At 36.5% G+C, this 24,709-nt stretch overlaps 1 protein-coding gene across 2 annotated transcripts in view; it reads right to left on the reverse strand.

Moving 5' to 3' along the window:
* The window catches only part of Asb5 (ankyrin repeat and SOCS box containing 5), a 38,658-nt gene continuing 13,949 nt past the window's right edge, over nt 1-24,709 (reverse strand). For both annotated transcript variants that reach the window (XM_027391041.2, XM_027391040.2), the window contains 6 exons: nt 8,656-8,735; nt 5,920-6,027; nt 4,949-5,099; nt 4,658-4,792; nt 2,145-2,336; nt 1-603 (listed from right to left, as the gene is read on the reverse strand). In XM_027391041.2, coding sequence (XP_027246842.1) covers nt 476-603; nt 2,145-2,336; nt 4,658-4,792; nt 4,949-5,099; nt 5,920-6,027; nt 8,656-8,735 — 794 coding nt within the window. In that variant the 3' untranslated portion in view covers nt 1-475. The remainder of the gene's footprint in view (nt 604-2,144; nt 2,337-4,657; nt 4,793-4,948; nt 5,100-5,919; nt 6,028-8,655; nt 8,736-24,709) is intronic.

The raw sequence follows: 24,709 nt of genomic DNA on the forward strand, positions 1-24,709 counted from the left end.
TTAGTTGCTCTAAATTTTTTATTAGATATTTTATTAAATATCTCAGTATTAAAAATACAGAGATAACCAATGGCAGTAGCTGAAATTACAGTTAACCCATTGTTTGGGAAACACAGATCCTTCAAAATGTAACACAGTATGAAATTTACAATTGAATTAAAAATTTAGTAAAAGTATGCAATTTTTTTCTGCTCTATAATAAAAAATGTAAAATGAATACATTCCATTTTCCCCTAAGTCAAGAAGGTACACTGAGACAGCTAAGATAGTATATATATTTTAAACATATTATAATCCAAAAGACCATAAAAATTCATTAACAGTACTAATGAGTATTCTTCAAATGAAAATCTGGTGAGATTTTACTGCTTCCCTGGGTGACCTGTGCTTGCCTTCACCCATATCATTCTATATTTTAAAAAGAAAGTGAGATAGAACTTTTTGACTTTCAAAGAATGTAAAACTATTTACTGTGTTATCGATACTGTAAGAAATTCTGCAGCAACGTTGGTAACTGGAGCTGGGGGATAAGATACAACCTTTGTCTTCCTATGTAGTTGCGGATACAGAGTCGACAGAGTTGGCAGAGAGAACTTGGGGTAGCTACAAGAAGACATGGACATATTCATTAAAAAAATGAATGTTTACATGTGATAAGCTCTATTAACTAAAAGCATAAAAACAGTAAACTAATTTGGCTAATGACAAATGTCTTTTATTATTTATATTGCCTTTATTTGTGAGATCTAGAGATAGCTCATGACTGAGAAATGTCTCATACATGTTGTTTAAAGCATTATAGTCTTCAGAGTGCTGGAGTGGTGGCCAGAAGTTGAGAGCACTTGCTACTCCTACAGAGGACTTGGGTTCAGGTCCCAGCACCCACAGGGTGCAATGGCTGACAACCATTCTTAACTCCAACTCCAGGAGATCTGGTGCCCTCTTCTGGCTTCTGTAGGCACCAGGCATGCAATACTCTTACATGCATGCAGGCAAAACACTAGCACATGCAAAATACAAATAAGTAATAAAAGGCATAATCATCTTAAAGATTATAAAATTATTGTTTCACTGAAATTTTTAGAACAAATTCTTATCTTTAAAGGAGATCTAAATCAAAAGAACCAAGATACATATCACAAAGGCAGAATTTTAAATTGCAATTCTTTTCTGAACTAACCTTTATAAAATTTGCTTCAGAATAAAGTCTTAAAGGTAGAAAACTATCTTTCCTTATTGTGTGTCTACAGCACACTACAGAATATGCATGGTGCCTTATAAAAGGGGGCATGAATGGGTTGAGGATGGAGCTCAGTGGGTAGACGCCTGGCCTAGAATACATGGAACTCTAGTTTGACCCACCACACTGCATGAACTAGGCTTGGTGGCACATGTCTATAATCCGAGCACTTGAGAGTCAAAGTCAGAGGATTAGAATTCCAAAGTTGTCCTTGGCTATCTAGTGAATTCAAGGCCAACACAAGATAAAAGAAACCCCGCCAACAACAACACTGCAAAAAGCAACTTGGGGAGAGAATAGGGGGATGGGGAGAATTCTGCTGCTTGGAAACATGACTCATTGGTAGAGAGAACTGGCCTAGCATGTGCTACTGTGTTTTGTGATAGACCTATGGCTCAATTATCTGTACTGAGTTTTTGTTATTGTTCATTTTGGTTTTTGTTTATTTATTTGTTTGTTGTTTTGAGACAGGGTTTCTCTGTGTAACAGCCCTAGCTGTCCCTGAACTTAATTGTAGACCAAGCTGGCCTCAAACTCACAGAAATCTGTCTGTCTCTGCCTCCTGAGTGCTGGGATTAAAAGCATGTGTCATCGTGCCATATGCCCAAATATTTTTAAAAATAATGCATGTAAGTAGATATTGCATCAGAAAACTGCATATTATGCATTATTGAAACAAGTTTGACATATTTTACCAAAGGAACATAAAAGTTTAGATACAATAAAAATATTAAAATCATATTTTCCTTATATAGAATCCAAGTCCAATTTTTTGGTTCTCACAATAAATATTTGAAATTTTATGCCATTGCTACTTCATATGATAACAAAGAACTTTTCACTTTTGTCTGCTTTAGGGAAGTATATTTTTGCATTTATAAACATTTGCATATATTCTCCCTACCTTCATGTTGAAGAAGTACTCGTTCTACAGCACCATTAGATGTAGCCATATCAACAGGCCTCAAAAGTTCTATGTTCTTGGCATTGATGTCTGCTCCAAATTCTATCAATAAGTTCACAATGTCAGTACTGGGTTGCTGAGCAGCAGCATGTAGTGGAGTGTCCCAATACTTGCCTTTGTGTACATCAGCACCTATATGTAAACAGACAGGAATGATTTTTTTAAAAGCAACTATTACATGAATAATTACCTTTTTGGGAAGGGTATATAAAGGATCTTTATTGGGAATGAGCTGTTTTGTATATAAACATATATGTATAGATAGATATCATACATAAAATCTTAAATTTGCTACCTCTGGATGTGGAGGTATACACATTTATATTATTTTCAAATATTTTCTGGTTATTTTTTCTGACAGACGTCAGAAGAAAAAGACATAATTTTGAAAAGGTTCTTATTTTTTTATTAGTACTCTGTGTATGTATGTGTGTGTGCAGGTGTGTATGCCATAGTGTGTATGTTTTGGCACAGGACAATTTCAAGGAGTCAGTTCTCTCCTTCCATCTTCACATGGTCTCCAGGGACTGAATTCCGATCACCAGGTTTGCATGACAAGTGTCCTTATCCACTGAGTCATCGCACCAGCCTAAAAGCATTATTAAGTTCACACATACTAGTTTTATCATAGATAATAGTTCTTAAAAGTTATCTGGAATAATATTGCTTTTATTCTTTTCATTTAAGGTAAGAAAGTTTGTTGGTGTCTTTGAAAACTCATCGATATAAATGTGTGAGTCATTTAGGTAAAATGTGTATAGATTTACCTGTGAATTTTCACTTGTGTATTTTCAGTCAGTAAACACATAAAGACATAAAACCTCTGTAGTTGAAAAACACTTCAATGATATCTGCATAAAAACTCAAACTTATGAAAATGTTCTCATTGAGAAGCATAAGCCTACCTACAAAATTCTTCATTGCCTAGTTATTCATCTTAGCATGCAGGAGTCTTTCAATGACTGTGTAATGAGCAGATGATATTTAACACTATAAGAGTCTAATAAGACCATTGTCTAATATATAAATGTCAGAAACCAAGAAATACCGACAACTAAAGGCCATACATGCTTTCTGACCCAGCTTTCTGATAGTTTGTAAAAGCATCCTTACCACAAGAGTTTTACCTTAAGTTCCTTCATAGCTCTCTTGTACTTCCAACTTTCAGTAGAAATAATTGCTTTCAGTATTTTTAAACAAATATAAAATATCTAGTGGAGAAATGTCTCTCGGCCAAATTCCCTTAAAGAAATCATTAATTCCTTTTTGCTTATCAACTTTACGAGAACACAGGGGCCTGAAAACAGCAACCAGTCAAGCATTGCTAACAATAATTTTCCATGTTTGTTTTTTTAACACTTGTTAAAGTGTTTGGTGAAAATATTTCTCAAAGAATGAAGATGGGTGATAAAACTTATACTGTCTTAGTTATACTAAATGTATGGCTAATTTGTCTAGGAAATAACAATTATATGAATAGAATTCATATTTATCATTCTACGTGCAAGCTGGGCATTGGTGGCGCCTGCCTTTAATCCCAGCACTGGGAAGGCAGAGGCAGGTGGATCTCAGTGAGTTCGAAGACAACCTGGTCAACCGAGCGAGTTCCAGGACAGGTTCCAAAACAATACGGAGAAACTCTGTCTCCAAAAAACCAAAAAAAAAAAAAAAAATTCTATGTGCAATGAGAATAAAATAGTGAATTAAGTTCTGCTTATAAGACATTTATAGGTCAGGTAAGATAATGTGAGTAATATGTTAAGGGGTTGTTAAAATTGTATGCCCAAATATACCATAAGTAAATGGTAAATATATATATTCTACAAACAAAATAAATAGCACAAAAGTCTTGTATCTCATTCATGTATATCCTAAGTATCTACTACATGAAAGAGAAAATAGATGATGAGGGGAGGCACAGACCATCTCCAAGGAGTTCCCCAGCTCTAATGTGGGAGAGAACACCAAATTCTGAACAGGTTAGGACTGTTACTCATGAAGCAAAAGCTGAGCTTTGAAGAACTTAGTGGAGAAGACAGTAAGTCTTTGCAAACAACAGGACAAAAGTATGAAGTTTGGGACAGTCCATGAGTTTTTATGGTTGGAAGACAATAAGGTTATCTAAGTACTCAGAGCCTCTGAGTTTTTGTGGGATTTGTTTACATACTTAGCAGTATTATATTCAGTCAGGAGAATTCTGATTTTATGACTGATTATAAAGAAAGGCTCAATTATGTAACAAATGGTGTACTGATGACTCAGATGCAGCCCGTGGAGAGTGCATACTCATTTATGAGCTTTGAAGAATTCTCATCAGATAGGTTTCTTTAATAGCTTATATGTGCATAACTGATGTTTACAATAACATTTTTGCAATGAGATATGACTTTTAAAAGATGCTTAGTTAGATTAACAAATTGTTATCTATGAGTACGGACAGAATGGAAAAGTACCAGCATAAAGAAGCTTCCAGATGCAATGGAACTGTTGTGACATACAAGCGACATAAAGAGGAGTTCCCAGGTGAGGAATGTCTTGGTCAACGTCTATGCCCCAGGATATCAAAATGTCGAGACATTCATGGTGCCCTGCCAACACAAAGAAAAGCCAGCTTTACTTTTTGTTAATTATCTCTCTTGAACATGTACCTACACTCATGTTTCCCACAGAAGTAGAATTCATTGAAAGACAAATAGGTACATGCATGTCCAGGGATATTTCCCCCTCTTAACTCCATAACTAACCTTTACTGGCAGCCTCATGTGTTGGAGATGGAAAACAGGACTCCAGTTGGGCTTTGGCACCATATTCCAAAAGAAGTTCTGTGCAGCTTGCACTGCCTTGTGAGCATGCATTGAATAAGGGAGTTACACCATCTATCGTGATTGCATTTGCCTAAACAAAACCCGAAATCTGAGAATGAGATTCATAAATCATGCAGGACTAAGACACTTGTTTATGCATTGCTTAAAGTTACATGGTTTGCTAACTGGAAATGTGCACTGCAGATATGACAATGGGTATTTACTGCATACACATCAATGAGAGAAGCCTTAAACCTTCAAGAGATAAGTAGAAACATGATGTGGAGAAAAGTCACAGGGATGGACACTCTACTACTGTTCATTGAAAAACCAGCATTCAAGTATAGGACTCACACAAATCCAACAGTCAGTCAAAAAGGGAAGAAACAGGTAATGGTGAAGGAAATGATGAAGCCACTTTACTTGTGGATATTTAAATGTGGTATATTGGTTCTATTCTGAGATAGTGTGTGTGTGTGTGTGTGTGTGTGTGTGTGTGTGTGTGTGTGTGTGTGTGATGTTGTCTGAGCTAGCCTCAAACTTACTATATATAACTCCTTATTACCATGCCTCCAAAGATCCAAGAATACAGGCATTTACCACAGCTATTATTTCTGAGAATTTATTTTTGGAAACTTGTTAGAATATAAGCAAAGATACAAGATAGGGATGCTCATCTCTTGTTATTTTGATTCACAAAACCAGAAAATCTAAAAATCACTGGTGTACTGCTCTACGCAATGACTGGATTCCTCTGCAATGTGTCCTGAGAAGGCTGAGGCAGTCCTAGGGGCATTGTTTATATTGTTATGTTTTCAAAACTACTAAGAAAGAAGGAAAGAAAAATAAAGGAGAAGGTTGGTTCTCTTGGTAAGTAGATGTGAAATTCATAATTTCTTTTTAAAACTTACATTAGCTCCTGCTTCCAGCAGAGTCCTTGCACATGCCACGTGATCACCCAGGCAGGCCTCATGGAGTGGGGTGACATGGTCTATGGTTACTGCATTTACATTATAACCCTACAATGAGACAAAGAAGGTATACAGCGTCATCCCTGTAAATGTCTCAGAGACTGTAGAGATGGAAAAATCTAGTCAGTTTCCAGTGTAGTAGTTGAGCCGGCCAACTGTTGAAACTAGTCCCCCTTTCTAGTTATGCTCAGGATGCTTGTCGGGTTACCGGGACGTCACCTGACCATATTCAGCTAATCACTATTCTGTCTTCAAGTCAACCTTTCAAAGCTTTTCTAGACGCTGGCACTTGTCTTTCTGTGTCAACTGCCTACTTAATACTCTGCATCTCATTTTTCCTTGTGGTTCTGTCCTGGAGCCTTTAAGAGAAAAGGCCTAACTGGCCAGAGTGGACCACTTTCATTCAGGATGAGTTTATGCTGATATTCCTGATGCTTCTGGCCAGTCTGCTTGGCTTCTCTTTTGTGGAAATTTAAGAAGCTGTGTGAGCAGCTGGCTTCTCGTTCCAGCCAGAGACCCAGTCTCCCCTACATGACAGCCTGAGCCAGAGCAAACCTTCTCCCCCTACCCAGTGGCTTCTGGTAGGATGACTGGTCTCTGTAATGAGAGAAGCAAATAATATAAATTAATTAATTATTCTGGTTTGCCCAGTCACAGTGAATACCTTTGTTGGAACATCTTACTATACTAAATAAATATGCACAATTATTAAATGTAAATAAAAATTTAGAATGTGAGATATGGAAAGTTAGCAACCTTGATTTGGTCATTATACTTTATAAACAGATTTTACTGCCCTGTGCCTATAAGCATTTAATTATTGCAATGTGTCCCATTCACAAACCTGGGTGAGGCTTATAAACTCTGCTATCATTGTAGCATCATCACTTAATAATGTTAAGTATTGTATTAATAGATCTGGCGTAACTTCTTTAAAGTTTTTTTCTTAAGATTTTGGTGGGATGCTGATTCTCTATTTTTACTTTATAGACTTTCTATAAGCTGCATAACTTGTTTTAACTGTGATCATAAAATCAGCAGTCAACCCAGACTGGAAAAATCAATTTTAGTAAATTGAGTTATGAACATGCCACTAAACAGTTATTCATTTAATAGGAGTAAGTTATACAGAAAAATTGAGAACTGTCTTCAATGTTAGACTTGTATTTAAAGCTGGACTCAAAATAATCATGAAAATTTTGATAGATATTTTGAGTTCTAAACTTTATGGTGGTCATGAAAGCTAAATGGGATAATAGTACAGCAATTATTACATTTCCCATTGGGTGGAAATGCAGGTTTCCTTTCATTCTCTGGCCTAATAAATATTGTGCTAATTAAACTTACAGTATCAGGCTAAATCATATAAAGTTATTAGGATGTAAGATTACTTGCCTTCTGGGGATCATTAGTAATTCATTATTACTGATCATTTTACTAAGAACTTCATATGACATTTCTGGGCAAGACCTTCCTAGCATAGCACTGAGTGTCATAAACTGGAACACAGGAACACAATGCAGACACAGGCATAAACAATCACACTGTATCTTTATTGCTAGCAAATGGAGTTTTTTTTTTCTTATCAACTCTGTTTTCTTCCTTTCCAACATCTCATTCCTAGTCAGCAGTCTGGTTTGAGGAGACTCTGCTATGTCCTAGTATGACCAGATGATGGAAGCATGTGAAAGGGCTCTGTGGGAGTTTCTCCCTCTTCCTGGCTGGCATTCTCTGTGGGGAGGAGACACATTGAGAAACACTGGGGTTGCCTTCCTCTGAAGGCACTATGTGACCCTCTCCAAGGGATTATCCTTTGAAACCACTGACCTTTTTACACAGGTCCTCCCCCCACCATGAAGTGATGAGAAAAACAGTCACATGGCTGTCACAGGCCTGGACACTCCAAGGGAACACCTTGGAAACATCTTCATGTTACAGGTGAGAAAATGAAACTCGGGTAGGCTGTGGCTGTGTAAAGTGTCAGATGTTGTTCAAACTATGTTGTTAGGAACCTCCCTTTCTCGTAACCATCTGAGAAATTCCTTCCTCTGTAACACTGGGAATCACCAGTGCCCCCAAACTGAGTCTACATTACAGTCAGACTGGAAGCTGACTATATGTAATACGGTGATCCAAGCTTGACCACTTTGTCTGCAGGAGGAATCTATGCTTTTCTTTCTCCCTCTGATCAGTAAGATGGAGTGGGCAGGTATAGAAATGAGCATTCTATTAACTTCACAGGCAGTTCACCATAACATTTCATAAATTACCAAAATGTGAAATATTCTGTTTTCACATCTGGGCTGGTTACCACTTTGGGGACATATGGTTGAACTAAGTCTATAATTAGATGTATATACTTCACAAAATAAGCACATTTAGAATGTTTAATAAGTAATATTTAAATACAATAACTAATTTCTAAATATCCATGTTAATGACCAAATATACTATAAGAGAAACTTTAAGTAGGAAGACATAACATCATACAAAACAATCAGGAAAGAATTTCAAATGTAAAACAGAAACTGTTGTCTTGTCTGACACAAGTTATGAAGGAGGAGCTGTGACAGCACTTAAGCAAGTTTAGTAGTTTCGAATGGATTTGCTTTTGACAGTGAGTGTTCTATGCTCATGGGAAGGGGGCTTATTTTGAAGTATAATGTAATGATTTACTTGTGACAATAATGTCCTCAGAGCAAGAAGACGACCTTGACTTGCAGCTTCATGCAGTGGTGATCGATCTGCCCAGGAGCCTATCAAAAAAGAATGACAACAAGACCATGTGGGTCAACATAAACTCTAGTAGGTTCAATAGAAATTATTCACATCCAGCATTCAACAAGATATCCCAGTTGCTGGTCCCATATTTTAGTAAATTTGATTAGTGGAAGTATCCAGCTAGTGAGTTTGTGAATCCAGAGGTCTGGATTTGCTGTAGAATTGACTTAGAGTATCAACTGGATTATCAACCAAAGAAGATGGGTCACACAAAGGGCCCAAAGTTTGAACTACATACTTTCCAACATATAAGCAGAAATGCATGTGTTAATTGTATTTTTCAGAGTGCCAGTAGCCATACTCTGAGCTTGCCCTATCATCTCCTAACACCAGGCCTCAGATTGTTCTGGTCCTAATGTGTATGAGCTACAACATGTTGCTAAGAAGGTCAAGGAGCTGAGCCCTGAGTCGGAATCATGGTATAGCCTAGGTAGGTCCCAGAAAGGGGTTCTCAAAGAGGACACAGGGTCAACTATTTTGGAAATGTGCTAATATTGTCAAAGGCTCAAATGCTAATATTGTCAAATGGTAGATCACTAATTCTCCAAGTATTTGGTGTGGATAGGCCAGGGTACTTAGCTCCTAACCTAGATGTCATGCCCCTCCATTTTCTTTTCTCAGGAAAGAGGTCACCTAGCATGAGCTCTCCTCTCCTCCTCTTCTAAAAGACACATCAACTGCTTCTATCTATCTCTCTCCCTGTGATCATTTGTGATCACCAGTAAAAAGAATGCTAGGCTAGTTCATGATTTTCCTGCAATTAAAAGAGTTCCAGCCCTGCCTCTATTGGTTTGATTTACTGGATATTAATGGTAATATTATAGGCTTTAAAGTGATTAAATAACCAGAAATAAAATTTAAGAAATAAAAGCAACGCTTACTAAAGAGAAAATATTCTTAAAATATGATTATGTATACTAATATTTATCTTCCCATATATTCCTCTTCCCCTGTTAATTCCATAGGCTAGGATAAATAAAAAATTTTAAATCTTACTAGAAAACTTGATATAAAGTCACTTGGATATTAGTCAACAATGCAAATCTAAAATTTGTTTTTATTATGAAATTATTGGTGATATAAATACAGAAGCATGTTGTATTTTAGAATTTATTTCATTTCATTATTTTGATCTTTTAGAGAATTCAAAAGCCTACTTGACTCTACCTATGAATCAGTAATGTAATCTTTCCACAAGCTTGACCAGAACCCTGTAAACAATACTGAAATAAATCCACTGAATAAAGTCTGGATACATGTGACAAGGAAAATAAGCACATGAGTCTGACATAGAGTCCCTTTCCACTCAACAGTATCTTTCTATCTAATGGCATAATAGTATTTTATTGAAAATAGAAATACAAAGGTAGAGGGGGCAAGAGTACATTGTCTCTTTACTGTTTGCTTGTAAGTCATGTGGTAATGGTACGACACTGTTTTAAGCACTTGGCATGTAGACTGAACACTTTACTGTGTGCACATCCGCATATATGCAATCTGACATATACACAGGCAATATACCATTCACAAAAAGAAAGAGAGAAAAATAATTTCATGGTTGGTAAGGTGGCTCAATGGGCAAGGGTGCTGGATAGCTTGAATTGGATCCCTGGAACCCAGATGATTCAAGGAGAGAGCCAACTCCCATTAATAGTCTTCTGACCTCCACCCATATATGTATTTTGACTGAGAATTCAAGATGGAATGTGAGGCCTCACAAATCATCCACATTTGTTTATTTTGTCACTAAAATATTCAATACAAAGTGAAATGCTCGAGGACTTCAAAATGTAGATCATTTCTTATTGTGAATATTCAAGCAAGAAAATATGAAAATTATGTCACCTTTCAAAATAAAGTACATATTGGGAACCATATATTCTCAGTTTCATCCATAGAGACGTAGGAAATCTCTGAGTTTCAAATAATCAATGCTTAGATATATGATTGATTCCAATCACTTAGAATATTTATTATGTCAGGTTTTTAGTTACTATTTAATGATGTAATAAAGGTCAGTATTTTTTATCCTAAAGACAGACACCAAATAATATGATTCTACTTCATTATGAGTACCCATTTTCCAACTGTTACTAAGACAAGATATTAAGATTGACAAAGGCCTAGAAAAATGATCTTTGGGGTTTATTTTAGGCCCAGTCCTTTCTATCATTGGGAAGGCCTTTAAGAACCAACAAAGCAAACAAGGTTTGCAGCAGAGCACTCCTCCGCAGCCCTTCCAGCAAGCTCTCTTCTGAATTCTAATGATCTATTCATCTTAATGACTGTACTGATGTTCAGAACAATTGGGCCCATCTTGACCAGAATAAATAACTTCATTACACTTTTTATTAATTAATCAACCAATGAATGAATCAATCTATTAAATTATTTATAAATATGGATGCCATCCTATACAAAAATTATTCATTTTAAATTCCATATGACTAACTCCCAAGAAACCTCATGTTATTTGCTTCTGCTAATTTCTTATGAGAATTTCCATAATTAATCTTGGCAACATGAAAATCAAAGAATATTAGATCATATTCTAATTTCTGTTTCAAAATATCTTCCCACCTCCTTGCTTTTCCCAGTATCAGAAACTAAGCAACTACAAGTAGCTGTTTAATATATTCAGGGCTAGATATCATACTTTTCCATATGGACATGATTTATATTATTTTTATATGTTTTTCCCAAGATCAAACAAGATATAAATGTCTTAATGAATAGCTATTTTGTGATCTTTCAATTTTTATACTTTGAGTATGTAAGATAAAAGAAAATTTCCTTACTTGAAAAAAATGTTCAGCTTAACTCATTCAGATAAATTATCAGTATGAAATTTTTTAAAAAATATTACTTTCATCATGCTAATCAAATTCATATTGCTATGGTCTGTGGAGCTATGCAGGGATAACTATCTATATTTAGAAACAGCACTAGTTCCCAGACATCTGGTTTATTATTACAGGGTAATAGCCTGCTCTGCTTTTTAAATGTAACGCTGCAAGAGCAAAAACATACATGATTTAATATCTATATATATACAGTTTTTAAAAGATCTATACCATACCTAAGTCACCATCTCCCCATGGCACTTCAAGCCAGCCACTGCTGAGATAAATCTGACTCATCTTTTTTAGCAGCACGAGGAAAAAAAAAATCACTTGTCATTCAATAGCTGTGTTCAGCCATTTTAAGGAGCTCAAAGCTCCCTGTAATATGATGACTTGTTTAGAAAATCTGATTTATCTTCAGACATTTGTTTTTCTCACTGATTGCCATCTTTGAGAAACAGTAACCCTAGATTATTTATATCCCTAAAACCATGGATCCTGTCATGGAAGAAAAGCATTTTACTTTTACTTCTATCCCTGGCTACAGTGACATAATGTTGTTATTTAGATAATCTTTGCCTGCTCCAAATCTTATCCCCATCAATACAATGACAGCTAGACTCACTGAAGAGCTGACTTAGCAATGATGTGGTGGACTTGGGTGTTTGGGCATTCCAGCTTTTTTGCAAAATATTTTCCCAGATAGAAATTGCATCACACTTGTCTCAACAGGAAATTATAAGCAGATGAGAAAAGTGACATTTTCATGCAACCTTTTCATTTTGATGGCAAACATTGAGGCATTTTAGAATTCCCTTAGCTATAAAATATTAAATCAACTGTCTCTCTGCAGTGGACACAGATTCACTATGAATCAAAAAACTTAAATTTAGGGTTGTAACTGACAAGAATCCTTTGCAAAATTCTGTAACTTCAGAACTTGAAGAAGTCCCCAAACATTCATAAGCTCCAGGCCGAAGAACATTTTTGCTGCATTTCTTCCCACAAGTTTACAAGTAGGTCACCAGGTATCTAATGACCTATGTTGTATATTCAAAAACCAGATTAACAGACATTCTTGAGGACATGCTTCATAAGATGGAAGTAATGTGCTGTCAAAACCAGTGTCTTCAAGAACAGAGACTGACTTTGTGTTGCTATTCTCATCACCACTCCGAAAATTTTCTTATAATAATCTTAATCCAAATGTAGCTGGACTCCCCATTCTTATAGAAGAATATACTGAATTACAAGGACATTATTCTAATTAGTTTTTATTGTTCACTATGAGTCATTCATTGTCTCATAGACAGCTTATGTTCATGGGGTTGGACAGAGATAGAAAAGCTATGCAAATAAAACAAAGAAAAACTTGCTACAGTTTATCTTAAGGGATTGGATTAAGTTTCCAGGCTCTTCACTGCTCAGTTTCTTCTACATATATATACCAAATCAAGAGAAATGAATTCAAAGATTTTTTTCAGAAAAAAATGTTTTAACTTGAGTCAGATGATCCAGTCATACCAATTATAGGTATCAATGGTGCTGCCACAGAGCATGCTGAACTTGGCTAACTTGGCTATCAGGTATTCTTGCTTTCAAAATCAAGCATATATACATAACAACTTAGGGGACCTTTGGAAATGAGCACTTGAAAATAGGGTTTTTATAACTGCAAATGTCAAGATACTTCCACCTCCTTCAAAGGACTGAAGTCTGTGTTAATAAAGCACTTAGCCTAGTGCTATACACGTTTGAATAGATAACTTCCATAAAATTAATATTTTCACACTTCCCCCCAAGAACTTTTAGTGGTATATCACTTTTAAAAGAAAAGTTAAAATTTATTCCCAGTTTCCAAAATCCTCCACATGGAAGAAAATATTTGATCACATAAACAATGAAAATTTTCACAGAAAACAGTTAACATTCAGCTGGTGAGTTTATTAGAATAAAAAAAATTGCCTAATTATGCTCCACCACCTTCAGGTCAGTTTATCATTAGACCATAATTACAAATGATCATATATCCTACTGCTTTCTTCCCACAGTATGATCAGAGTTGGAAATGATACACATTAGTGGTCTGATTCTGATTCTTGATTAAAATATGCAAAACCAATGAAATAAAATGGTAAATTTCATTTGCTAGCTAAATAGTGATGTTATACTTTGATCTCATTAAAAATTTATTACTAAGCCCAGCACTTGGGAGGCAGAGGCAGGCAGATCTCTGTGAGTTTGAGGCCAGCCTGGTCTCCAGAGTGAGTGCCAGGATAGGCTCCAAAGCTACACAGAGAAACCCTGTTTTGAAAAAAAAATTATTACTAAAATTTTTCATAAAATATATTTTGATCATATTCTTTCCCCTTCCCCACTCTCCCAGCTCCTCCCAGTTTTTTCCCAACCCCTGTAAATAAAAGAAACAGAGGAAAAACAAAACAAAATAAAACAAAAGGCAAAAAAACAAGTGTCAAGATATAAATAAATTAAAAATATCAATATGACAAAAATACCCAAACCATGGAATCTATTTGGGGGCTGGAGAGGCAGTTCAGTGGTTAAGAACATTGGTTTTTTCAGAAGACCCAGTTTGGTTCCCAACACCCACATGGTGGTTCACAGGCTTCCCTAACTGAAGTTCCAGAATATAAACCCCCTCTTGTAACCTCCGCTGGCACCAGACATGCACATGGTGCACATACATACATTCACAGAAAACTCTCACCACTCCTGCACATAAATCTTAAAAGATTATGTAATGTTAAACTTTGACTTTGGCTTTTGGTGTTAATGATCTTATACATCAATAAGTACTGTATTAAGAGATTAGCATCATGCAAACTAGAAGCTATCAATGTGAAGCTTCCTATGGTTTTATTGGTCATCCTGCGATATTTGGGTTCCTTTTTCTGATTATGCATGAGTAAATGACAGGAACTGTCTAAGCAAATACAGAGGGAAATGGTTTTTGCATGGTATGTCAGTTTTGATTACTGGCTCCTAATTGTTTGCACCGTGAGTGCCTCTAATAAGAAACAAACTAGCTACAAATAATGAACAGAAGAAGGAATAACTTATTTATGATTATGGAGCTCTGTATCATCTAGCCCTTTTCATCTGTCATCATACATGAGATGAATAGATAAGGATGGTCCTGGTGGTACTGGACCAGTCACTATGGGTGTATGGGTAACTCTACATCTAGAAGTCAGCCTGCTTCCCCTCATAAATCTCAGTGCCCTCACTGAGCTTTCATCCAGATAATGTTCTGACTTCTCAAAACATTTCTAAAATCAAAATAATTGTTTCCTTAAATAGCAGCTACTTTTTATTTTCCTTCTCCGCTGGTTTAAACAGAATTAGCATACCACCAAGTAACCATAGTAACATAGTCTTAACGTTAAGCGTATGATTTTCAAGAACTTCATATGCATTGATCATTCCTGTGTTTCTTTGATAGGAATCAGCTCTAACTGGCATAAATGTTCTCTTTCCATTGCCTCCTGATGGGGATGTCTTCTGTACATATGTTTCTCTTATTGGTTAATGAATAAAACACTGTTGGCCAATAGGACAGCAAGATAAACAGGTATAGGAGATGAGGAGAATTCTTGGAAATGTAGTCAGAGTCAGATGCCATGTGAGACCAAAAAGGGGTAAGAGTGCTCATTACAGCCTCCCCTCTATGCTGGATCCTCATTGTCTCAACTAAGACTTTGTGTCTCTCTTCACTAGCTCTTGGAGTCTCTACCAGTGCCCTGGGTATAAAAATATCACCCACAGGTTGGGTATCCCAATTGTGTGCTTCTAGTCCAGTCCTCTCCTTTAAGTTTGAGGCTTCATTTCCAGCCAGCTATTCAACTTCTTCCTTTAGATGTTTACACAGGCAATTCAACTTAAATGGCAATTCTACCTATCCACTGTTTATAACTTAGTTTTTTAATTTTTGTTTTTGTTTTTGTTTTTTTGAGACACGGTTTCTCTGTGTAGCCCTGACTGTCCTAGAACTTGCTCTGTAGAACAGGCTGGTCTCTTACTCATAGGGATCTGCCTGCCTCTACCTACAGAGTGCTAGGATTAAAGGCAAGTGCCACCATCACCTGGTCTGTTCATAAGTGTTAAATAAAAAGCACTTAAAATTGAGATATAACCATGCTATTCACACTGATTTGAATCTATTTGGAGTTTTTAGATAGGGTATCACTTTGTAAACCAGGCCATACTGGAACTCATTAGGAAGCTCAGGCTGGGCTCAAACTCATGGCAATCATCCTGCCTAGGCTCCAGTAGGCTGAGATTATTGAAGTAGCCCACCATGCCAGTACTCCATTTGTTTCATGTAGTTATACTATCATTGTTTCATGCCACAAAATATAATTCTGTAACATTTTACATGAATACTATTTAGTAACATCATTTACAATAGTCATATAAATTACCATTTACCTTATCATGTATCAACTAATGATTAATACACTTTTATTGCATTTAATTATTTAATGTGTATCTGTGTGTATATGTATGCATTGTGTCACAGGTATATGCAGGCCACCACATGAGGGTAGATGTCAGAAAACTTATAGGAGGCATTTCTCTCTTTCTACTATGTGGGTTTCTAAGACAAACTCAGGTGGGCAAAGGTAGCTGAGGGCATGCACCTTCTATCCTCTGACCCATTTTTCTGTGTATAAACATTACCCATGTTGGTTACCCCAGGTATTTATCTCCAAATCAGTCTCTTCCTCTCAAGTTGAGAATTCATTTCCAGATGACTGTTCAGTTTCTCCCCTTAGATATCTAACTAAACAATCCAATGTAATTGAATTCTTAATTTCATGCCCTTATAAGCTCCCTATTGGTAAATCATAATTCTACCTATCTATAATTTTGCTGGCTCTCAAATGGATTCTAGATTTGGGGAATCAACAGATTCACTTAACTTTGTGATTATCCCTACATGCTCAGGATAAGTTCCTAAAATTGGATGCTTACCATAAAATGACCTCCATCATATTAACAGTGCTGGGAAATTCTGAAGCTCAATCAAATAGAAGTTTGCTGTCTTGTATTTTTTCCCTCAACACATAGGGCATTTCTCATTGGCCATAATTTCAATATGTTCCAAGTAGGTCAAAGGTTCTTTATCAAAATTAGAGTCAGAAAATAATTTTGTAGCTTACTTTCAACCTCCTATGGAGTCTCTATCAGCACCAAGATGCAAGAGACTCATTTAGGTGAATTCAGGCACTGTCTTTTTGCCATCTCTCACACATCTATCATTGCTCCTTCTTGAGGTCTTTCCCTGGGATAATTTTCTCTCCATTTAACACAAGTCTCAAGATCATCTTTCTGCCAAAATCACTGTATTCACTGCAGACATAAAAGCTTAGGACATGTCAGATTACTTGGTGATGCTTCCCAACAGCTGTTACTATGCCAAGCACATAGTAAACACACAATAAAATGCCAATTTGCAGATCATTGAATTAGACTTTCAGATTTTAAAACGACAGCTCATTTCCCCCCCCTTGTTCCTGCCTGTTTCCTTTGTGATCAACTTTATGCTCACACTGTTGGGCTATTTTATTGTTAATCATATGGATAATGTTAAATAAGGAGCTATATTTGTAGTGAGGAGAAACAATCCAATTGCTTGTTTCAATCTTTTAAAGAAGTAATGTGTTCCTGACTAAAAATGCTTTGTTTGAAAATTAATAGTCATTCATAAATAGCAATCTTCAAACCCTATTACATAGTAAACATAACTGTTACCATGGCATGATACTTTGTTTCAGATTCTACATTTCCAGCATGTAAAGTTTTTATGGACTATGTTGGTGTTTTGTTATTTGCGAAGTTATTTTCTCTTTTTAACATAAAGTTCCCTCCCAGAACTGTTCTTTGAACTACTGTGTTCAGCCTTCTTTATATATAACAAAATTTTCTATTATTAAAATTCACAGAATGTGAGTCCATTTCAACAAAGTCCTTGCCCTCACCTTCTTACTTAAATCACCCTTCCAGCTTGTGGTCAAGTTTACACGAGTTAACATTTCCATATTCCTTGTAAAGAGTCTTTTCCTGCTTAATAGCCTGTTTCCATTCCCATGTCAACTTAGAATAACTGCTAAAATGAAAAGAGGATTAACACAGAATCTAAAAGTTCACTGTTGTCTTTAATATGCAATCAAAGTGCAGAATCAGCAGAATGCGTTTTCAAAACACTACAAGTTGGAACCACTGTGCAATCCTATACCATGCCATACGTTCACATCTCAGCATCTACGTTCTGAAAAGCACCCACAGTTTAAAGTTAGTATTTGCAAAAATCCGTCAACATTGTTTATTGCGATGGCTGCTATACTAACCTTGACTGGTCAGAATACCCCAGCTAGCTTTTCGCTTAGAAGAGTATTCCTCTACATTTGCTAGCTTTCTTTTCGTGAGGATTTGCTTAATGGCGGTCCCTTCAACAGCAATGCCTGCAGACATGCTTTGGTTGGTATTTTTGTCTGTAACAAGCAGGTGTCATGAGTACAAGTGCTCTACCTAGAAGAAATATTAGCATCTGGCTTCCTACCTACTTTTTTCCTTCTCTTCAGACTTGCACAAAGGTTCCTGTGTGCTGCCTGGAGAAAGGCTTTGACATTGAACTCTATTCAGAAATACTTGGAAAGGAGATGGCAGATGCAGTGTGGGGGGAAGGGTCAGAAATGCTGCAGCATTTTCTATTTTTAAAGCAGAGACTCTCCCCAGAAAGAAATGTTTAACTGTTTGTGTGATACAAATCATAAAATGTTACTAACATCACTTTTTTTTGCGGGGGTGGGGAAGCTGTTGCTTGAATGTCAAAGCTGATTTCAATGGTATTCAAGTCAAGCAAATGTAAAACTACCCACCAATAAAGTCAGAAGGCTCAGGCTCCTTAGGCTTTCTGCCATCATCATCAGAAAGAAGTGTTACATGTGCATAAGGATCAGCTGGCACCATGCTTGTGTCTTAATTTTGTGAAGAACTAAGTCTAGAATTGAGAAATCACAGATTTCTTATTTATATAGTCACACCTCACTAATGTGATTTTTCAGAGGTCATTTTTAAAGCAAAAGATGTCAGCAGACGATTTGAGTGCAGTTGAGATTTTTCACCCTAAAAGGTAAAGGAAGGAGAAGCTGGAGAGATGAGAGGAGATGGGAAAAAATGTGTGCCTGGCATTTGTTTGTTTTTTTGTTTGTTTCTTTCTTTCTTTATTTTTGCTGGCATGTAGAACTGAACAGTGAATGATAAAGGGAGGAAGCACAGCTAAATTGTGATGGGACTCCAAGGATTAACTGAGTTGCTCATCATGTTACAGGGTATTAACATATTGAGATCTGCCCAGAGGAAAAATGGTGACAGAGCCTCGTATCTGCCTTTATTTTTTTTTATTACCATAGTTAAGGCTCTATCTGCAATTCGCCCATAGAGGAAATGAAATAATAGGAGCTCTGTCCCCACCTTAGTAAGTCAAAAAGGAGAAAAACATCATTTAGTAAAATGATTTTCCATGTTCTACCTGTGGCTATCTGCTGCTGCATTGCCATGCTGGTGTTTATATCAAGTAAATCACTAATGGATACCAAAAATGTTTATCTTGTCTCAAGTTCTGACCTGGAGAAGCCACCTAACTATACCCTTCTTCATTTTCTATAATACAGGCTGTGTGGGTGTCATCACACTCTTCTGTCTTTAAGATTCTTTGACTCAATTTTTATGAGTCACACACAAAAGAAAAGCTAGTGCATGAATTTTAGGCACAATATATTACCACTGAGGGCCCTAGGTATTCCAAATAAAACTTGAGCTCAGAGACAGCTCAGCTTGGACAATTGGTATGGGTGGCTCATTCCCCAGATGAAATAAAGACCAAAAAGACCCATGCAGTCTTTGGTATTCACTTGACCAATGATAATTAACCACTGGCTCCTTGTGGCATAGTTTATACTTACCAAGAGAGTATGAATTCTTTACAATAAAAGTAAATAGTTTTTTGTTTAAAAAGTAATTAAATCAATTAAAAGAAAATTAGTTTTAAGCTTATGATTTTTCAGCTACATGCTTTTGTTACTGTAATACTAAATACAGGAAGCTTCAAATACTAAAAAAAATTTGTTCTTAAAACAGCTTTAGATAACGAGGATTATACTAATCTGTCCTTGTGTCTCTCTTCCTAAGTTGTGTAGTACAACTGCAAGGACTTAGTCACTGTGTTATTTCCCAGGCCCGTCTTTTAAATGCCATACCATCTTAAAGAGTAATTCAAATATGAAACTTAAGAACACTTTAAAAGTTTTTCCAAGGCTTTTGTAGATGGAAGTTTCTGTCCTGCTCAGGCTCAGTTCAGTCCCAAATAAACACATAGGCTTATATTAATTATAAACTGTTTGGCTTATGGCTTAGGCTTCTTATTGTCTAGCTCTCTCTTAATTATTTATTAGCCCATTTCTATTAATCTGTGTATCTCCACGTGGTATTGGCTTACCAGTGATATCCCGGTCTCTTGCTTCCTTAGTAGCTACATTGCTTCTCTCTGACTCCACCTACTACCTTGCTCTATCCCCATTTGAAGGTCCCACCTGGCTATATCCTGCTTGTCCTTTGCTGAAACATCTTTATTCATCAACCAACAAGAGAGGCATATATTCATAGCATAAAAAAGCATCAGGCTTTGGTGAGGTAAACAAATTTCCAGTGCAGGTGAGAGGAAAAATAAGCTACTATCATCATTTTGCTAGACCAGCACAATTCTTTTCTACTTTGTAAATATTAGTATGACCACAGATAAGTGTAGTTATCACGCCTCATAAAGGAAGTCTCTCTTTGCAGCAAATGGAGACCACCACAGAAAAAAACACAAGAGGAATAGAGAGATCAACAGATCATGGGTACCCTGACCCTAAAAGATACAACTACATTACAGCTCCTGCATCTGTGGCTCAGAAAACATTGTGGAAGAGGAGAAGGAAAGACTGTAAGAGCCAGGAAATTCTTCTGTGAATCCATCTCTCCTATAAATGGCTGCATATGTAAGACCACAACAATAACAATATCAATGGATCTGTTTATGTGGAAGGGGTAAAATGTCATGGGTTATCCAAATAACAACAGGCAACCAGTGACTTCTGGGAGAAGGAGAATTAGTTTCTACCAATAATGAGAGCCCTCTTCAGTTGTTAAATGAAGAGGGCCAGCTTTAAAAATACATACAGACTACCAACAAAATCAGGCTCATGAAAGTATACACATGTATACATACATATATACGTGTGTGTGTGTGGGTGTGGGTGTGTGTGTGTGTGTGTGTGAGAGAGAGAGAGAGAGAGAGAGAGAGAGAGAGAGGAGAGAGAGAGAGAGAGACAATAGTCAAAGAACTGGGAGGTTATGAGACAAGTTTAAGGGAGGGTAACTGGGAGGGCTGGAGCAAGGAAAGGGGGTGATATAATTCTGTTTTAATATCTATCTGACATCTATTTATCTCTCATCTATCTAATCTATCTATTCTATCTATCTATCTTCTATCTATTTATCTATATAAGACGACACTGGATTTGACCATACCTGTTTACTTAGCTGAGTTATGTGTTGACATGCAGATAGATGGAAGCAGACGTTTTCCATTTTAATATTGTAAATTCTTCAAAAGAAAGGGATTTTTAAAAGTGACTTCATGGACTAGGGGACATGTTATATAGATCGTTCAAAAAAAAGTACAAAGTATTGAATAGCGCATGCTCATTTTATACATGCTCTGCTTAGTTATATTATTTCACTCAAATAAAACACAGTAAATTAAATATTTGAAGTAGATCCCTTTAGATGTTGGTTATCTATATACATAATATCTTTCCTAGTGTAAATGCAAAAAACCAAGTTGCATATACTGTAGGGTATCATTAAGTCATGATGAGTAGGTAGATAGACAGATCTAAGGCAAAACACCAAGGAAATTAAGAAAAACTATATCCTATAGAAGATTATGGACTCTAACTTATTAAATCTTAGAAAAAAGAAACTAAAATATACTAAGGACTAGAGATGACCCAGTAATTTCTACTCATAAAGGTTAAAATAAAGTATTGGGATGTGAAATGATCTGATTTTATTCCCAGGAGCTCTGTAGTTGCCACTTTCATTTGTGCCAATGTGTCTGATCACATAGGAATCTTTGGGGTGGTCATCAATCTCCAGTAAGAAAGTGACATTGAAACTCAAAATGTCTCAGAGAAAGACACCAAAAGGCACCTAAGATACAGAAGTACTTCTAGAGGAGAGAAATCTTACTTCTAGACACTACAAGCCAGAAAGCTAAAATCTGAGAAAAATTATGACAGGAACTTACATAATGATGTAAGATATGATTAGGCAAGAATGAACTTAAAACAACAACAACAAAAAACAAAATAAAAAAGCAAAACAAAAACAATCAAAAAACAACCAGAATGAGGGCCTAACTTCTGACCACTAAAATGATTTAAATTCAAGGCACAAATTTAAACATTTTTCTTAAGTTGGAACAACCAATTACATAGATTATTTCTTCTGAGAGGCAGTATTTAGATGAATTCATGATTATTCCAAGGTTAGCATTTCTGAGAGTACGTTCCTGATTGATGGGACTTGGGTCCAGAACAAGTTTTCTTCCACTGTCAGAAAAAGACAGAAGAAGCAAAACCCTGCTGAAGTCTCGATTGGCTCCTTCCCCAGTGTTTTACAAAGCAAATACAGCAACATAACCGTCACTGATTTGCAACCATTATCAACTCACAGCTTGTCTTTTATCACCTATAATGTACTCTAAAAACAATTTAGTATTATTTGGCAATAAATTTCAGCATAAAATTTCATCCATAAATATTTCAGCATCTTTCTCTAACCTTTTCCCTGTAATCACAGCATTCTATCAAAGAATAAACAGTAACTTTATTGTAAAAACAAAGATATGTTGAAAGGTTTCATTTCTCCCAAAGGAGTTCAATTTATAAACTTGCTACTATAAGGATATTTTAATGTAGATAGCCTTTAAATATTTTATTATTGGAAAAAAATTGTGATCTCCCAAAAACACTATTCACTGTTTTTAAATTTTATTCTCTATTTATTATTATTGGGTCTATTTGAGGTGTTGCATGGGTTGTGTGTGCATGAAACTCACTTGTGGCACTCCAAGGACTAAACTCAGGTTGTCAGGCTTGTAAAATAGCAACCACCTTTCCCTTTGAGCAGCCCATTGCCCTCACTCCATTTTCTAAACTATAATGTGCTCATCCTTAACAGATGTTTAGTTAGCAATCCAAATTCCTGATGAGTCAGTGCTGACTAGACAGGATCTTCACTTTATGGCATCATGAAAGCCCCTAAAATTGTCTTACCTCCCAGTGGCAAGCTGTCACCCTTGCAGAGCCGCATTACTCCCTCCCGAGAGGCTGTGCTGCAGCTTCCTTATAAGGCCATGTGTTCATACAATTCCTAGCAGACATTTCAGACCCCCATCCTTCCTCCATTTTACTTCTTATTCTATCTAAACATCAATAGCTAAGTCTGTTGGCCCAGCAATATTAAATGAGGGTAGATGAAGTCTGAGGGCAAGTCAAACAGGAGTGCCCAGTGATTGTTATCCAACAGTTAGCCTTTGTTTCAAAAGTCAGTGAAACCTACAGCTGACAGTCTTGTGGTCCATGATACCTCCCCTTAACTAGAGCAGAGTGGGTAGAAAGGGGCATAGGCAACATAAAAGTCACACTTACAGGAGAGATGGTTGGGATGGCTACAAAATAGCACAAAAGAGCAAGACGCAAAGGACATCTTGTCATCAGTGTGTGGAGAACATTTTGAGAGCACGTGATTTCTTTCTGGTCTTTAAATATCTAGAAGAAGCAACGGACTTTGAAGTGGATTAAAGCAGCAACACATGTGACGCTTAGTGTCTCTCGATTCTCCTGTCACTGGTCCACAGGTGCTGGAAGGCCTTTGGTATTTAAGCCAGGAGGCCGAGACAATGTCGACCACAGGTGTGCTGGTTTTCTCTAGGCGATCCTGAGATCAACAGAGAACTGGTGGAAGGTACCTGTTTAAAAATGAAGTCTCGTGTGTTGTACTGGAAATGTCTTAATGAACTCAATTATCTACACCCCAAGGCTTTTACTGAAGTGGAAGTGTACATAATCCAATTCATTACTTCATTATGTCAATACAGCACTCTGGAATTTCCCTTGATTAGCTCCATATTTTATTTCAAATTCCATTGCTCCTGAGGCCAAGCTATAAAATGCTATCGAAAAGCCTAAAAATGTTGCTTACTGGAAAACTCCCACATAGTACATATAAAACTCTGGCTTTGATCACCAGCATGCAAAGTGTCAATTCGGGAACAGTTGCTGACAGCGCTGTCCCTACCCATTGACCATCATCTGTTCCACACTTTCTCTACTGTGTCTGAGGTTTTCTTCAAAGTAATAGATGCAGCAAATCTCACAAGTTTGTCTGTGCTCTTTAAAAAAGCAAGTTTGTATGTACCCAAACATTAGTATTTTTCTTTCCAATTTATAACCAGGGTGTTATTTAAAATAGAAAATGTTCATAATAAAATTCTTAGAAAGCTCATTCATCATACTGAATTTAATTAGTGAATACTTGAAAGTTTTCCCAGATATATTCATAAACGAATCCTAAATTTCCTTTTCTTGTTGTGACTTAGAGACCTTAGATGATGTGTTAGCTTGATCTCTCTGAGTATGACTGATATGTTATGCTAAATTATATATTGTAACTTTGAAGAATCTGATTAAGAAACTTCTATACCTGATGCTGGCCTCAGACTCACTAGAGTCGACCTATATAGCCTGCTATGAGTGCTTATGTGAAGTGGAGGCAGGCAAAAACAAAGAGGAACCCGTATGTAGGGAAAGCCTGCCACCATGCCTGTCTAATGAATATGCTCTTGCTCTATGACAAGTGACAAGAAGAGAAGCTGGTGTCCTACACAATACTGTTTGTTGGCCTGACTTGGGGACACAGGCAGATCAAAAGGGGGAGATCAGGTGGAGTAAAGGTAGCGGTAGATCTGGATG

The sequence above is a fragment of the Cricetulus griseus genome (assembly GCF_003668045.3).
Source record: "Cricetulus griseus strain 17A/GY chromosome 1 unlocalized genomic scaffold, alternate assembly CriGri-PICRH-1.0 chr1_1, whole genome shotgun sequence".
Lineage (NCBI taxonomy): Eukaryota > Metazoa > Chordata > Mammalia > Rodentia > Cricetidae > Cricetulus > Cricetulus griseus.